This window comes from Astatotilapia calliptera, unplaced genomic scaffold (assembly GCF_900246225.1).
Source record: "Astatotilapia calliptera unplaced genomic scaffold, fAstCal1.2 U_scaffold_159, whole genome shotgun sequence".
In the NCBI taxonomy this organism is placed as follows: Eukaryota; Metazoa; Chordata; class Actinopteri; order Cichliformes; family Cichlidae; genus Astatotilapia; species Astatotilapia calliptera.
In genome coordinates, this window is record NW_020535684.1 from 10,890 (window position 1) to 29,010 (window position 18,121).

An 18,121-nucleotide genomic window follows, 5' to 3' on the forward strand; every position below is an offset into this window, starting at 1 on the left:
ATTTTCCTTTTTAGATGAAAATATTGTAAATGAGCATCTAAAGTGCTGCTGTGTTTGCCACACACTCCCACCTTACCTTCTCAAAAGCTGTTAGTTTAATCTTGTACTGCAATGTCGCTCCACCAGGAATGTTAAACTTTGCATTTCCTGCATTCCCGAAACCATATCTAACAAATCAGACAAACATATCATTAGTCATGAGTAAAGGGCACAAAAATCACTGCTGGTGTGCAACTTAAAAACCATTTAAGTTAAGGTATTGGATACTGCAAAAAAGAGATAATTCTGCAGCCATTTTCCTGTTTAATCACATTGCAAAGCTTAACCGTTATAGTTGATTATATTAGTCATTACTCATGCTGTCACTTAGCTTAAAACCAAAGACTGCACAACTATCCAGTTAAAAATTCATGTAGCTAATTCTTGCAGGAATTAATGTTTATTTACTGTTACAGCAGCATCTTTAAACTGTGGAAATATTCTGTAAAGAGATGCTTGAGAGCTGCAGAAAAAGCAGTTCAAGAGTCTAAAATTGGACTGACTTCATATGAACATAAAATGTCACCACTATGAAGTTAGTGGTAAGAATTTGCACATGTGAACATACTTAGGTTTAATTGTGAAGACCGCCTCCTCTCCCTGTTCCATAGCCATGATAGCCTTCTCGACTCCAGCTGGCAAACCGAAACTCTCACCATCTCCAATTTCAAACTTTAATTCCCTCTCGTCAAATACACTGTCATCGCAGGTCCCTATCACGGTTACTGAAGAAGACAGAAAATGTTCAGGTTAGTTCATGTCCCACTCAGTCTTGATTTCTTGGCAGACTGCCACGTTACAAAGTCAGCCATTTCTAAAGTGTCAGTGAAGTTCTTTTCCATCATTCGGTCTCATTTTTAGGAACCTTAAGAATTCCGTGTAATAGTACTTGTATGATTACAGACTCAGTTTCTTAAAGAAACCAAAACTGTCTTACAGTCATCTTTGAGCATTTACAGTCACACTGATGAGCTGGAGACCCGAGTAGACATTCCTGTTATACTTGTGTGCATATTCGGTGGGCTGAAATGTAAATTCTCCCCGAACTCCCAAAAAGTTGATTTTGTTCATCTAGACGTAGCGGTTTCAGTTGGAGAAACATTTCGTCACTCATCCATGTGAGCTCTTCAGTCTCAGCTGATTGCAGGTTTAACCACGCTTATAAACAGTACCTTTGCACAATGATTGAAAGTAGCCCACTGAGTGATCATTAATATGCAAAATGTCATGACCATTGATCAAAGACCATTGATTAATGGCCATAAGTACCATTCATAGAGAGTTGTGGAATGGCTGCAACCACAGCATTGTAACACAGTTGGTCCAAAGGGGGGGGAACAAAACAAAAGTGAATGCCACTCAAGCTCGCAGACTTGGAAAGTATAATCGAGGTTTTAATCAAGCCCAATACATCACCTGGACCATTGCTGAAAGTGGATATCTGCAGGTTTACCTTTGAATAGCTCTATATTGTAGTGGTTTAGACAGTGACTTGGCAAGTAAAATGCTGCTCGTTTAACTCCAGCTGGAGTCACAAATCGCCTAGAAGTGTAAAACTCACAAATCAAACATGCAAAGCTACTTGCTCTAGCGACCCCTTGTGACAAGGGCGCAGGAGAAAGTAGTTTCTTCGTTATGTCTGCAAGTCCACTCTTGGTGACAAAACCACCAAAACCCACTGAATTATTATTCAGTGGGTTTGTTAAAACATAATAAGGGACATATAAGACCATAACCAAAGGCAACGCTGTTTGAAAAGATTATTATCCTCAATATGCTCTTACTTAAACACATTTAACCAGGGACTCTACTTTCCAAGGATGGAAATATAAAACATGAAATTAATTGTATCAAACACATTTCTGGATGAATTACCTTCAACAGCTGCTCCTTCATTAGGTTTAGAATATCCCTCTCCTTTAGTGATAATGCGTCGGATGATTCCTCCATCCTCTTCTTCCGTTATGTCTTCCCCTCTAAATTCAAACAGTTCCACCTATAAGCATGTAGACATGTGACAAAAAATGTATATCTTTTCATTAAAAAAACAACAAAAAACAACAACTTTTTCAATATAATTTCCAAAGTTCCCAATTTTTTCCTCAAAAGATTAGTTCTTTTGGGGGCAGGGGGTGGGGGGAGCAGTCATTCAGGTTTGTATTTTTTTCCTTTTCTTTTACTGTAGTCTTTAAACAAAAGGTTACAACAGTTATCCTAAATGTATGAAAAGGTAACAACTGGTTTTATACAAAACAATAAAAACAGAAGGCTGTATAACAATTTTTAACACCATCAGAAGCAACAACTATAAGCACAGTGGAGATTCAAATTGTGAAACTGCTTATCATGATTTGCTTTTTTGCAAGTCTGGCCACAGAGATACCACTTAAAGAGATAAGCATTATCAGAAAAATTATTTAAGTTATCCTAAATGCTAAATTTAAGCATTTTATGATCCACAGCTGAAATTCACTGCAAAGATAACTGAGACAGACTGACTGAAATATGCAATGTGTAACCTGAACTGTAAAGGTAATTTATAAACTTGGAAGCAAAAAGATTGTAAAGTATTTTGTACTTGCTGAATTGAAGCCACTTCTCAATTTCTATCCTATCATGGGAGCCCAGATATATAGTATCTCAAACTACACAGTTAAAAGTACTTAATGGACAATGAAAACTGGCATCCTTACCTCAAAAACAAGAGTGGCACTGGGTGGTATCTTGGGTGGGCTGCCTGCAGAGCCATAGGCATACTCTGGCTTACAGATGAGCTGGCACAACTCTCCAATTTTCATTGTGGCTACACCGATGTCCCAAGCCTTTATTACTTGTCCTATGGGGGGAAAGGTAGATTACATGGTAAATGGCCTGTATTTATATAGCACTTTACTAGTCCCTAACGACCCCAAAGCGCTTTACACATCCAGTCATCCACCCATTCACACACTGGTGATGGCAAGCTACATTGTAGCCACAGCCACCCTGGGGCGCACTGACAGAGGCGAGGCTGCCGAACACTGGCACACCCTTGTCTCAAGGGGCAGCAACCCCCTTTGTGGTTATGTGGGGTCATGTGGTTATGTGTTACCTTAAATGCATTCTGGTTCATTTCCTTTATTAAAAGGTCATTTTTTAAAACGTAGAGAAAATCCTGCACTGGTTGTGCAGCTATAACAAATATGAAACTAACCTTTGCCCAACTCAAAGGAAAACTTCTCTCCTCTGTCTCTACTGGAGTCAAAATGAGTCCCGTCCAGAAGTGTGCCCACATAATGTACAAACACTTTGTCGCCGGACATAGGCAGTTCTGTGCTTGTACCTTCCCTTTTGATCACCTGGAGAAAAAGGTAAGACGAGAATTTATCAAAGAACATCAGAAAGCAATTTCTTGAACATGCTTGTGATCGCTGCCTTGCACGCGCACCACGCACTTCGCTTAGTGAACGACTAAATTGCAAACTTGTTTATTATGAATGAAGGCCTATATATTTAAAGCCCTCAGTATGTGTTTAATTGTGGGATGAAATATAGAATGTGTCCATCAATAAAATGACAGTTGTTTCTTCAAGGCTCCAGATCCTTCTAGAAATGCAGACCGTTTCATTGACAGCTAGTCTTGTTTCTGACATTCTGGTACTGAGTTAGTTCTCATAACTGTGACGCTGCATACCATTATAAGGTGTTCCTAGCATTAAAGTTAGCTTTCGTTGAATTTTTTAAAAAAAAATCAGTGTATGCGACAGCATAGCTATCGATAGCTAACGTTAACCTAGCCGAACAGTAAACAAGCTGTCAGCTAACCACTCAGCTAGCTAGGTGCTGAGTACCAAATCAAGCACCATTTTTTTACCTTTAAAACACCCCCATCTTTCTTTGGTGTGATGTCCTCTCCTTCCAGGGGGATTGTATGTTGTACTTCACTTGTTTGTTCCTCTGCAGTCATCGTCATGAAGCTGATCTGTCCCTTCTCTGCCTTGCACAACAATCCAAACTAACACTGGCTAATAGTGACGGTGGCTAAAGCCCCTACTACTCCTCAGATCAAGTGCTGCAAGCAACAACCTGATCAACGTTTACTAGCTGGCTTAACTTCCTCGAGAATACAGCACAACTACCAACTAGCAACAGAGGTCCTTTGCTATAGTTCACCAGTCACGCTGCTATCGGCTTATAATACGAGGTTTACGCAATGTTGCCTTCAGTCCACGTTATCCTGCAATCTGGCATCTCACAGACGCTTAAAGAAGGGCAGAGAACTTTCCAGACAGTCTAGGAGGTACCGGGGGGGAGGGACCAGCGTAGGTGACGTTAAATATAGTTTAAAGGATCTACCTGGAAGGCGGCAGCAAATCCAACGAGCAATACTCATGCTTATTTTACGAATGTTTTAGGTCAGTACTCAAATTGCTAATATCAAGGCTATCTGACATTCTCTGTCATCAAACAGTGTTACAGTAAATGACAAAATCGTGGATAAATACACACAACCCCGTCCGGACAAACGTTACTGTACATTAAAACATGCACTCCTTCTCGTAGCTCGTTTCCTATTGGCCAGACTCTGTGACCACTTCTGTTTTTTGGCGCGGTTGTTGAATAGCCTGGAATTGACAACTAAAAACAGACATTATTTTACATGATATACACGGTAAGAAACGGCAGTCCTATTTTCTCAGATTTTGATTGACGTTCGATAAAAGATACGATTGTAAGGAGAAAGATTGCTAGCTAGCAGAACGCTTCACTTTAAAGATAGCTGAAAAGCTGTCGGTTTTAAATGTTAGCTGCTTGACGCAACGTATTGGTGAACAGGTAAGGTCTTTAGTTAATGAAGATTTAGTTATTGTAGTAAAATGAGCCCTGCCGAAAAAGGAATTTGTCGTCGATTGAAAAGGTGCTATAATCGGTTGTTTGTAGAGGCAAGTCAAAGGTCCATATCAGAAATGAAAAGTTGAAACTAACCTTTGCTTTTGTGTTTCCTTCCAGGAAGGTTTAGGAGCATGGAAAATAGTAGGGCACAGTTTCCATTTCCCTACCAGCCCTATAACATCCAGGAGGAGTTCATGCAAGCCCTGTACAGCGCACTTGACAAAGGCAAAGTTGGCATCTTTGAAAGTCCCACTGGAACGGTGTGTACTAATGCATGGGGAAAAGCATATCTGTGTAGAAGCTGTTGGACTTCATTAATAAGTGTTTTTGTCTATTTATGTCAATCTAGGGCAAGTCACTGAGTCTGATATGTGGAGCACTGAGCTGGCTCACAGATTATGAGGAGAGAAAGAGGCAGGAGGCAGCTGCTCTGTTGCAGGAAGGAGAAGAAGCTCTTTCCACTAATGCTGCTCAGTCCTCTGCAGTCAGTTCCTCAGCAGAGCTGGACTGGATCACTGACTTTGTACAAAAAAAAGCAGAACGTGATTTAGTGTCAAAGTTGAAGGTGAGGAAAACTTTGATGTGAAGTGTATGTGAAGTCTGAATTTTAACTTGCTCAACATTTGCTTATTGTTGATTGGTTTGGTGTCAGGAGGAAGAAATGAAGAGGAAGAAGAGAGAAGAACGGTTAGAAATGATCCGAAACAATGTCCAGCTAAAGTATGCGGTTAAGCGAAAGGTGAGCCATCATGCACATGAGCATTTAATGGAACTTTACTTGGATATTAAAATTATTCCAAGTCATTTAATACAAGTGAATGAAATGGTTTCGTCTGTTCATAGAGCTATGAAGAGGATGAGGCATTCAAGCTGCTTCAGCTCAGTAAGGAGGAGCAGGTCGAGGCAACAGGAGATCAAGAAGACGAGGAGCTGATCATTGCAGAATATGAGAGCGATGATGAATCAAAGATTAAGAGCAGGTGAGGAAGACTGATTGTTATAGTTTCATATTTTCTAATTAGTTTGAATTCATCTTGAGTTTTTGGTTACAGTTCAGTTTAGTCTTTGTTAGTTTCCAGAGTGGATTTGCTTGTTCGTTGGCGCAACTGTTGCAAAGCAGCAGTCCTAGTACATGTTATTGTCATTGGCTATTTTTCTTCTTCTTTGCCTGCTAACTAGTCTCGCACCATGTGTCATAGACAGAGTGTTCATATGCCAAAACGAGCAGCTCAGTTATGCATTGCGTGCTTCTATTTAGATTTTCAAAATTTTGTTTCAGAAATATTAAACTTTTCTCTGACAATACAGTCCCATTGATTTTGAATGGTGCACCAGTCCTCTCTCAGTATGCTAAAGGTTGCTAGTTCAAATACAACGTGGTACAATTTTCAATTTTTTTTATTTATTTTTTTTGTGTATCATACATCAGTTATCGTTATTTTGAGTTTATCTCTAGTTATATATTAATAAACTAAGTGAGGACATGAATTAATGGGTAAAATTAATAAATAATCCAAATGAGAGTCTGAAATTGACAAAGGATTTCTTTGCTTGCATCCTCAGATTCTTTGGAGCTGAAAAAGATGAGGATGATGAACTGGTTGAAGAACATGTTACTAAGGTATGAAATTTCACGTTGTAGCTGTAAGAGTTAAATGGGTTGGATGGAATTAATATATTTATAACAAGAACATTATTATAATTATGAGCATCGGACATTCTCCTGATGTGGAACTGTGTTCATATGCATATCTGTAGATTTACTACTGCAGCCGCACTCATTCCCAGTTGGCCCAGTTTGTCCACGAGGTACAAAAGAGCCCCTTTAGCAAGGACATCAGTGTGGTCACACTGGGTTCACGGCAGGTATGTACCCAGCAGTGACTGGGGAAAAAATAAAAATCTTTTCTACTGTAGAGAAAAAAAATGTTTATACAGTCATTGGTACACACACACAGAAACACAAATGGCATAATTGGTTGAGTACATAAACATCTTATCTCATTAAAGTAACACAAACAATATATGAACATAAGCTGGTAAATTTTTGCATGGATCTCTTCATCCTGTACACTTATTCATTCAATAGATGTGATTATACTTTTTTCTTGAAGTTGCTTTTGACTGTTTCTCCATGGTGCTTTTTTTGTCAGCTCAAGTACTTGAGAGATTTCCTTTAATTCCTCAAAGTAACTGACTGGTATAATTTGTCTCTATTATTATTATTTTTTGTCAGTAAAAGTACAGATTGTTCATAAAGCACGCCACCAAGTCTTTCTGTTTGTTTACCTACTGGCAGTTTTTCCTTCATAGACGAATTTTTACTGCTCCCACCCAAAGAGGTTTTAAGCATAGCTAAAGGAATCTCACCAACGTGCTTTGTTAACTAGGTTTTATTACACAGGTGTAATAACTAAATTTCGTTTATCAAATGGTCAGAAATAACAAATAAGTTAACAAAGGTTCATTGCCTTTGACATATGCAGACTCTTATGTGTGTAATCAGCCCGTTAGAGGCTTTTTCAAATGTAGGAAAAAACCTGATCTTGATTTTCAGAGGATAATAAAGCCAAGAAGACATTTGCAGAACAGGATATGATGGCAGAACTATCAAGTAGCACCTAACAACAGCCAGCGCTGGGAAGATTGGCCTGTTAAATCCTCTACATGATAGAAAAAATGGAGAAACAAATGCAAGATAAATGGTGTTATGTTCTCTTCTATAGCACATTGAACAATCTAGTTTGTGTCTATGTAGAAGGAGGGTATTTCCTTTATGAAATACACAGTATTCAAAGACGCTGTACTTGAGACTTTACTTGGGATTGCACACAAACTATTACATTTATTCAATCAATAAAACTGTGACTCTTGACACTGACATCTGACATTGTCCTGTTATAAAATTCTGCAGAATCTGTGCATCAATGAAGAAGTGCGGCAGCTGGGCAGCATCCAGCGCATAAATGACCGCTGCATGGAGATGCAGAAAAACAAGCACGGTGAGAGGCATTTTGTGGAAGAATTGCTCTTCTTCCAGAAATTATTTTAACCTCAGGCTTTATTGATTTTTCTCGAGAAAGCCTCTTTCATCTCTCCTTCCATTTTGTAGAGAAGCATCATCACGAAGAGGGTGTAAAACGTAAGCGAGGCCCAGCAAAGAGCGTGTGTCCCTATTATAAGGCTTCAGCACTGCAGCAGATGCGAGATGTAGTTCTGGGGGCTGTTCATGACATAGAGCAGCTTTTGAAGCTGGGCAGAGAAACACACTCGTGTCCTTATTACTCTACACGTCTCGCTATTCCCCCTGCACAGGTAACTGAGTCGCCAGTCGATTTGTCAACAAGAGCTACTTGGTTACTGTATTTCTCCCACAAGATCTGGTTTTCATTTAATGTCTTTGTGGTTTGTTTATGTTGGTGTAGCTGGTTGTGTTACCTTATCAAATGGTGCTTCATGAAGCTACAAGACGAGCAGCAGGTGTCCAGCTAAAGGGACAGGTACAATTATATGTCTGGTATTCTTCTTCCTCTCTTAAAAATATAGAACAATAAGTGTTTAAAATATCTTGGCAGTATTAAGAAATATATTTTTTCTCTTTTCAATTGTAATATCTGAAAATAACGATACAAATATGACCAAATGACTGAGTGATAAAGGGATATTTAAAAAAAGTTGTTGGGGTATCTTTTACAGGTGTTGATCATAGATGAAGCTCATAACCTTAGTGACACTCTCTCCTGTATACACAGTGCAGAGCTCAGTGGAGCACAGGTGAATACATTATTCTATAACATGCACAAAATACAGATTTCTGAGACGATTCTTCCTTGTGATGTTCTAATGTTTCAATTTTCTGCAGCTTTGTTGTGCTCACTCCCAGCTCAGTCAGTATGCTGACCGCTATAAGTGAGTCTCAGAAAATTCGCTTATTCGGAAATTGATCGCAGTCTCTCCTTCTTTGTATTGATATTTTTGTTTCTTAAATGCCAGGAGCAGATTGAAGGCAAAGAACCTGATGTACATTAAGCAGATCCTGTTTGTGATTGAGGGACTTGTTCGGGTGCTGGGAGGTGAGTGTCTGCAACAAGCTTAGCGAGGGTAATAGCTGGACAGTAAAATCAAATTTTGCAATGCACCTCATTTTGATATTTGTTCCTATTTGTTCTTCCAGGTAAGGTGGGGCAGAGTCCACAGAGCCAGACTACACAACCAGGTCAGTCAATGATAAACACATAAAGTTATGGTCTAAAGTTTGCATGCACTCATCATGGTCATGAATATCAAGGTAATGTGAGGCTTTTAATGATTTCTTTGAGCTTTCCTTTTTCCAAGATGGAGTGATTGTATAGCATGCATCTTTAGTGTCTTTAAAAAATGAATTAGTTGTGCAAGTTTGAATTTATTTTGGAATTTCTCTAAGGAACACAGGGCCAAAAATTATACATGCATACTCAAATGTGTACATACTGTATAATCACTTAAAACTTTTAATAAGTAGTGGTGAAGGTTCTACGGTTTCTTTTAATTTAACAAAGCTAAAGTCCATAAACCTCTTGTTACTGATTATCATTGATTTACTGCCAGCAGGTCTGTGTCTGTATATTAACAGGAAACCAACCATTTTAAATTAACTGTACCAATTCTGCCAAGAGTCGTCAAATATTCAACCAGAGTTATACCAGAAGCTTGTTGATTGCTACCAAATCAACTGGTGAAGATGCAACTTGCTAAGGAACATTTAACATTTAACCGAAGGTCTTGCACAGTATCTTAGCTGTTCCTAGAACTGCGCTCTTCTGGACCACTGTTACCATCACCTTCCACATTTTCTCCAGCTCTTCTCTGAGCCCTTGGTATTTCTTAAGCTTCTCATGATCCTTCTTTCTGATGTTGCTGTCATTGGGAGCCGCTACATCTATCACTACGGATATCTTCTTCTGTTTGTCTATCACCACTATGTCCGGTTGTTAGTCACCACCATTTTGTCCGTCTGCATTTGGAAGTCCCACAGGATCTTAGCTCGGTCGTTCTCTACCACCCTACCTCGGGACTTCCAGGCCGTATTCGGCACAGGTGTTTCTGTACACTATGCCACCCACTTGGTTATGGCGTTCCATGTATGCCCTGCTTGTTAGCGTCTTACACCCTGCACCTGGGGTCTTGCCTGGTGTGAGATATATATCCCAAATAAATTCAAACTTGTGCACCCAAAGATGTATGCTGTATAATCATTCCATCCTCAAACGAGTGAATGACTTCTAATAAATTATTAAAAGCCCTAAATTACCATGACATTTACATATGATGAGTGTAAACTTCTGACCACAAACTGTAAACACGCAGTCATACATATCAAGGCACAAATCTGGTTTTTTTGTTCTTCTAGGAACAGAGATGCTCACCATCAATAACTTTCTCTTCAAGGCTCAGATTGACAATATAAATTTGTTTAAGGTAGTTGGTAATTCTATTAGGAATCACAATCATTTTAATTGCACACCTCATCGAAACTACAAGCTCTCATTGTCATTCTTGCTGTAGTTACAAAGATACTTTGAGAAGAGCATGATCAGCAGGAAGGTAAGTGTGATTTATCTCATACATACAAAGACGGTAAACGTCTGAGAGTTCACTTATGTAAAATTACATTTTTACCACCCTGGTTTTCTCTCTGCAGCTGGGGGGTTTTGTGGAGAAGTACGCAGGCTCAGGTGTGACTCTGCACACACACTGCAACAACAAGGAGAACCGGCGCACAGAAGGCTTAAACCGCTACCTTCAGACCCTACAGAGCAACCAGAACCCTGGAACAGGTCGGCTGTGTATTTTGTTACCCACAAAAATAATATTTAAATAATTTTCAGGACAAAATAATATTTCTGAGAATTGCATCATTATTGGAGGCATAGTGTATATACTGAAAGAACGCCTCACTGTACATAGTTTTTTTTTTAATCAGTCACAAAAGTACTTTTGAAGATCTAAGATGTTCTGAAAGTTTTTTACACTTGGCTTTTTGCACGATGTTGTATCAGAAAAGTGTAAAAAGAGACAATACAAGCAAATGCAATTAATCTCACATGATTTTTACCATATTTAGCTACTACCTAATTTCCATTTGTAGCCCCTCAGCAGGAGAACAGAACTGTGAAATAAAAAAAAATTCATGTAATAATATTCAATGTAGTAGATACACAATGGATGATATATTCAAGCATAGATATAAATCACAAAGACACAAATAGTCCCTGCTTCAGGGGTTATACTACCCATCACAATATCATATAAAGATTAGAGTTTTATAGAAATAATTATTCTGATTGTTTAACACTAATTTTTATCATCACATCTTCAGACTTTTGAGGAGCTTGTTCAATTCCTTGATGCTGTTAAATGAAAGGCAGATTGTGTAAAAGCTCTTTTTAGGTATTCTATACTAAGTTTTACAAATTATTTCAACAGTTCAGTACGAGAATCAATTTCTAAAACAAACTGCTGGCGGAGAAAGGCGGAGCACACTCTGGATTTGTCTCCAGTCTGAAATGAATCGAGTATATCACAATCAGAATTTTGTTGTGGTTTCTTAATTATAATGTTTATGGCTCATTTATAAAGTCCATCTATCCATCTTCTTCCGCTTACCGGGGGCAGCAGCCCAAGCAGAGAGGCCCAGACCTCCCTCTCCCCAGCCACCTTGTCCGGGGGAACACCAAGGCGTTCCCAGGCCAGCCAAGAGATATAATCTCTCCAGCGTGTCCTGGGTCTGCCCCGGGGCCTCCTCATTTATAAAGTCACCTGATTACTTTAAGGTGGTCAGACTCACTTGAGACGAAGAAGAGCTAAAGTAGATGATAGCAGAAAGTTTCACAGTATTCAGATGCACACTCAGCTTTTGCAGTGAATCAGTTTCTAAAGCACGGAAATAATTACTGTTTTAATTCAGTGCATTAAAAATGTATAAGGATTTGTAAAACTGCACTTGAGTTGCACGGGTAGACATTTTTAAATGGAAAAATAAAAAAATATGTCTCTGATTCCAACATGCAAACAAACTGGAATCCAGCCCAACATAAAACATCAGGCTGAACAGTATTTCTCTGCTTTTAGTGAGTTTTACCAGCCAATATACCCGACTGGTATTGTTTTTAACCTTATGACTCTGAGTATATGTTATAAGGGAGCAAAAACTGCCACAAAGAGGCCTTTGAGTAGCTTGGCAGGCATGTCTCTCTGTCTGTGGACAGATTTTGTCAGTGCAATAATGTCATAACTGTGCGGGATGAAGTCATAATATGTGATGATACCTTATGGTTAGGTTATTGTTTTTCTTTTTGTTTGTTTTTGGGGGGGGTTTCAGCATTCTTAGAAATTTATTTTGTATTCTTGTTTTGTGTGCAGTTCCTGCAGCTGACCAGCAGGAGTCCGTAGAGACGGAAAAAGTCCTGTCTGCATCTCCAATGATGCAAGTGGAGGGTTTCTTCATGGCTCTCACTAACAGCAACACTGACGGCAGAGTGGTGGTGCACAAACAAGGTGCCGTTTTAAACACACAGCACAAAATAAAGAACAGTTATGACATCAACGCATTACAGTGTAAAGTACACCCTTTGCTTGTTTTACAGGGTCTTTGTCGGAGAGCAGCGTCAAGTTCCTTCTGTTGAATCCGGCAGTCCATTTTGCCCAGGTGCTGGAGGAGTGCAGAGCAGTCATCATTGCAGGAGGAACTATGCAGCCTGTGAGTTGTGTTAAATCCTCTAAAAATAAACTGAGCTCTTGCTGCGTATCTTTTATCTTTCCACTCTAAAGGATGTTATATGTAGGTTTCAGACTTCAAACAAGAGCTTCTGTTTTCTGCTGGGGTGGGAGAGGAGCGCATCACTGAGTTTTCCTGTGGTGAGTGGCCCATTTTATAACACAACAGTACTTTGTGGAGCTCCCCCTTTTGTGTTTTTATTATGCACTCTCGCTAAGTGACGAGATTATCAAGATTTCTGTTTGTGGGAAATTTTGATAAAGGGAATAATTAGACTGCTTGACAAAAGTGATGACAGACATTTAGATGGAGTTCTAATTTTCCAGTGAGGTTACCCAGACTGTTATAGGAATAAGTTCCTGAAGTCAGGTGATGTCACACGAAGGTGGTTGTCAGCACAATACGTTAACCCAGGCTTTCCCAATCTACCTACGAGCATGTTTACAAGAAGGTGGTGTCAGCTTATAGCCAATCACAGCAGAGAGACTAATTTTACAAAAGAACATAAAACTATACTATGTGGAAAATACAAAGAGGTTTCACATATAATAAAGTCTGAAAGGGACACAGCTGCTGCAGACAAATCAGTGGTGTCACTGTCTATAACAGGAAAAGTGGAATGTGAATCTGCTTACATATAAAGCACTTTGTTCAGCAACCTGGAAAAGATCTATTATATTAATAAAGTTTAAGTAGAAATAGGTGCCCTGTTTTAGGCTCACATATTAATGCTTAATAAAATGAAATAATTTAAATTGTTTGTAGCCGACAAGCAAAAAAGTTGTCTAAGAATATATATTTATTATTCATCATCATTATTTATGTCCATTAGGAAATAAACTAAATGTTTAGATTCTTTGAATCTAAACTATTCCCTCAGACAAAAGTCTGAGGGAATAGTGACTTTTTCTAGAGAAATAGCTGATCAGCATGCAGTGATTTATTTATTTATTATAATTTTTGATCTCTTACCTCAAACATGGTCTGCTCTGGAGCTGGTTAGATCTGCTGCACAAGTTACCATGGAGATGTCCCGCAGTACGTGGCAAACTGCCTTCATGATACTGAAAACTCAGGATTTACTCCGAAGTTACCTGGACAAGCACAAATCCTGCTTATCCCATCACGATAGTTATGTTATTTACTTATATTGTATTGTTACATTATTATTGTTCAGTTACAGACTTAGGGTAAGATCTACAGAAATAGCCTTTGTGATTTTTGAAGACTCCCAAAAATTGATGTGTTTAGATGGATGATTGTTTACAGGCAAAGCAGAGGAGGAAATACAAGACATCTCATGAACTAAACCATAAATTAATCCACTGTACACAAACTTTAGCCCAACCTATAACAAGTTAAGTTTTGTGCTCTGTGACTCATTTTGTGACATTTGAACATGATCTTAATTCACAACACATGCAAGCCTTAGTGGTAGTGGTTGTGCATAGGTTGACTGAAGTGTATTAGTGCACGAAAATAACATAAGAATATTAGTTTGCATTAATGCATTTAACATGATAAATAACAGAAATTTTGCCCTCTAGGTCACGTAATTCCTCCGGAGAACATCCTTCCCCTCGTGTTGTGTAGTGGCCCGTCTGGTCAGGAGCTCGAGTTCACTTTCCAAAACAGAGACACGCCTCGAATGGTAACTCACACATGCAGAATACTGAATGAAGTTTGCGTTGTTATTCATTGGTTACAGTGGTGTCATTTGACTGATGCACATTTGTTTGTTTGCAGATGGATGAGACCGGGCGCATTCTCTCCAACATTTGCAACGTGGTTCCCGGGGGCGTGGTGTGCTTCTTCCCTTCTTACGACTACTCGAAGAGGATCATTCTCACTGGGAGGCCAGCGGTACACTTACTCGATTGGCTAATAAGAAGAAGGTACATTAGCTTTATATATTACTGGAAACTACTTAGTAAATACTCAAGTCACTAAAAAGAGTCAAAAGACATCTTGTCCTATAGTCTCTTAATTATCTAATCACACCTCTTCAGATCTTTCAGGAGCCAAAGAAGGCCAACCAGGTAGAGCAGGTGCTGAATGAGTTTTCCCGTTGTATCCAGGTAAAACTGCACTCTTGACACAACCGATCTCATAACTAAACTGATGATCATTAGGATTGTGTTTTACCACTGCCAAGCAATGATTGTCTTTTTTACTTTAGAGGTGTTCTGCGGACTGCAGTGGACTCACAGGAGCATTGTTGTTCTCTGTGGTTGGGGGAAAGATGAGTGAGGGAATCAATTTCTCCGATGATTTGGGCAGGTAATTGAAGGGCGCCGAACAAGCAGTTGTACACCGTTTTAAAGCAGGGAAAGTCAAAGTCATTTTACATCATGGGGCACATTCAGCCCATTTTGATCTCAAGTGGGCTGGACCATTGAAACTGGCCTTTCAGTCAGTGAAAAGAACTACACTTTTAGCTGAGATGTGTTAATATAAGAAAAAGACAGAATTATTTCCATTACCCAGACTGTGCTGTAATTATAAAACATGAAGTTTCTGTTCTCAGAAAAAATTTCCTATTTTTTTTTATTTTTTTTTATTTAAAAAAAAAGACATTTCTAGCTGATAGTGGGGAAAAAAACAAGAACTTTTATGTCATTTAATTGTTTGTCTATTACTTAATTACTTCAATGTAGTTTGAATGGCCATGGGGGGAGGTCTTTATCAGCAAGAGAAGCAGGAAAATGTATTAAAATACAGTTAAAATATAAAATGTATTCCCTCCTTCACATTTTCTAAAACCGTGCAGTGAGCCAGATTGGAGTTTGGCCACTGGGTCTTAAATTTGAAACCCCTGGTTTAAAGTATATCACACTAATCAGTGTGGGTTTGTGCTTTTGATAACAGGTGTGTAGTGATGGTGGGAATGCCCTATCCAAACATCAAGTCCCCAGAGCTGCAAGAAAAGATGTCATATCTGGACAAACACCTGGTGAGACTCTTTACCAGCAGCTTCTACTGTGACTTCATTGTAAATAGAAGATTAGAGGGAAGGCGACATGCAGCTTAGTATCAAATCTCATCTTTTTTTCTATTTCAGCCTCACAGTCAGGGGAGGAGTCCAGGACAAGCTCTAATAGAAAACATCTGCATGAAGGCTGTCAATCAGTCTATAGGTACAGATAATGAAGTCATATTAATACATATCAATATCAAAATACAGTTTTATTAACTTGTGCGTGATATCCTCTGTTCAAAGGAAGAGCTATTCGTCATCGGGGCGATTATTCCTCCGTTGTGCTGTGTGACAGGCGTTACTCCCGGCCTGCTACGCTCTCTAAACTTCCCACATGGATTAAAGATCGCACTACCACGCACACGACGTTTGGGCCTGCTTTTGCTGCCTTACGAAAGGTGAGGAACATTACAGGGAGTGCAGAATTATTAGGCAAGTTGTATTTTTGAGGAATAATTTTATTATTGAACAACAACCATGTTCTCAATGAACCCAAAAAAACTCATTAATATCAAATCTGAATGTTTTTGGAAGTAGTTTTTAGTTTGTTTTTAGTTGTAGCTATTTTAGGGGGATATCTGTGCGTGCAGGTGACTATTACTGTGCATAATTATTAGGCAACTTAACAAAAAACAAATATATACCCATTTCAATTAGTTATTTTTACCAGTGAAACCAATATAACATCTCCACATTCACAAATATACATTTCTGACATTCAAAAACAAAACAAAAACAAATCAGCGACCAATATAGCCACCTTTCTTTGCAAGGACACTCAAAAGCCTGCCATCCATGGATTCTGTCAGTGTTTTGATCTGTTCACCATCAACATTGCGTGCAGCAGCAACCACAGCCTCCCAGACACTGTTCAGAGAGGTGTACTGTTTTCCCTCCTTGTAAATCTCACATTTGATGATGGACCACAGGTTCTCAATGGGGTTCAGATCAGGTGAACAAGGTGGCCATGTCATTAGTTTTTCTTCTTTTATACCCTTTCTTGCCAGCCACGCTGTGGTGTACTTGGATGCGTGTGATGGAGCATTGTCCTGCATGAAAATCATGTTTTTCTTGAAGGATGCAGACTTCTTCCTGTACCACTGCTTGAAGAAGGTGTCTTCCAGGAACTGGCAGTAGGACTGGGAGTTGAGCTTGACTCCATCCTCAACCCGAAAAGGCTCCACAAGCTCATCTTTGATGATACCAGCCCAAACCAGTACTCCACCTCCACCTTGCTGGCGTCTGAGTCGGACTGGAGCTCTCTGCCCTTTACCAATCCAGCCACGGGCCCATCCATCTGGCCCATCAAGACTCACTCTCATTTCATCAGTCCATAAAACCTTAGAAAAATCAGTCTTGAGATATTTCTTGGCCCAGTCTTGACGTTTCAGCTTGTGTGTCTTGTTCAGTGGTGGTCGTCTTTCAGCCTTTCTTACCTTGGCCATGTCTCTGAGTATTGCACACCTTGTGCTTTTGGGCACTCCAGTGATGTTGCAGCTCTGAAATATGGCCAAACTGGTGGCAAGTGGCATCTTGGCAGCTGCACGCTTGACTTTTCTCAGTTCATGGGCAGTTATTTTGCGCCTTGGTTTTTCCACACGCTTCTTGTGACCCTGTTGACTATTTTGAATGAAACGCTTGATTGTTCGATGATCACGCTTCAGAAGCTTTGCAATTTTGAGACTGCTGCATCCCTCTGCAAGATATCTCACTATTTTTTTACTTTTCTGTGCCTGTCAAGTCCTTCTTTTGACCCATTTTGCCAAAGGACGTTGCCTAATAATTATGCACACCTGATATAGGGTGTTGATGTCATTAGACCACACCCCTTCTCATTACAGAGATGCACATAATATGCTTAATTGGTAGTAGGCTTTCGAGCCTATACAGCTTGGAGTAAGACAACATGCATGAAGAGGATGATGTGGACAAAATACTCATTTGCCTAATAATTCTGCACTCCCTGTATTGTTAAAAACGTCCCCTTCATGATTGACATTTTAAATTTTCATATTGTGTCTGTATGTTCTTCTTTCCTAGTTCTTCCTGGAAAAGAAGCAGAAAAAAGCATAGTTCCTCTCCCAAAGGACCCAACTAACATCTCCCTAATATTCACGGAGACTTGTGTTAGGATGATAAGAAAATGATGTGCAACTGCAAGAGGGGAGGGGGGGGAAGAGACACAAAGTTCAATATCACACCACAGGCTTTTGAACATCTTGCACCCTTGTGAGTGCTGCTGGTTAAAAAAAAAAAAAAATCAGTCAGGCAGTTTTTCAGTTTTCATATTTATTATATATTTCATTTTTTGTACACTCTCTACATCTCGTTTTATTTAATGGTTGGAGAATGATGAATTTGATGGCACGATGCAAACAAAGGCTAACGGGGCAATTAACACTTCTAGTCAGGGTTATCCGTCTGAATCTCATAAAAGAAAATAACTTCTCTATTTTTAAGTTTGGCTTGTTAAAACT

The 18,121-nt window shown here is 39.3% G+C and overlaps 1 protein-coding gene across 1 annotated transcript; it reads left to right on the forward strand.

Annotated features, from left to right (window-relative positions):
• Positions 1-608: 608 nt before the first annotated feature.
• On the forward strand, positions 609-18,119 carry LOC113017599 (ATP-dependent DNA helicase DDX11-like). Its single transcript, XM_026160742.1, is given in 29 exon segments — positions 609-788; positions 5,029-5,171; positions 5,261-5,476; positions 5,564-5,650; positions 5,755-5,891; positions 6,475-6,532; positions 6,670-6,777; positions 7,826-7,913; positions 8,024-8,226; positions 8,337-8,411; positions 8,608-8,685; positions 8,774-8,820; positions 8,905-8,984; positions 9,086-9,127; positions 10,301-10,368; positions 10,456-10,494; positions 10,592-10,727; positions 12,313-12,447; positions 12,537-12,649; positions 12,735-12,807; positions 14,215-14,318; positions 14,414-14,510; positions 14,513-14,562; positions 14,677-14,745; positions 14,847-14,947; positions 15,536-15,620; positions 15,729-15,804; positions 15,888-16,042; positions 17,685-18,119. Coding segments are annotated over 29 exon segments (2,832 nt in total). The 5' UTR covers positions 609-652; the 3' UTR covers positions 17,718-18,119.
• Positions 18,120-18,121: the final 2 nt, after the last annotated feature.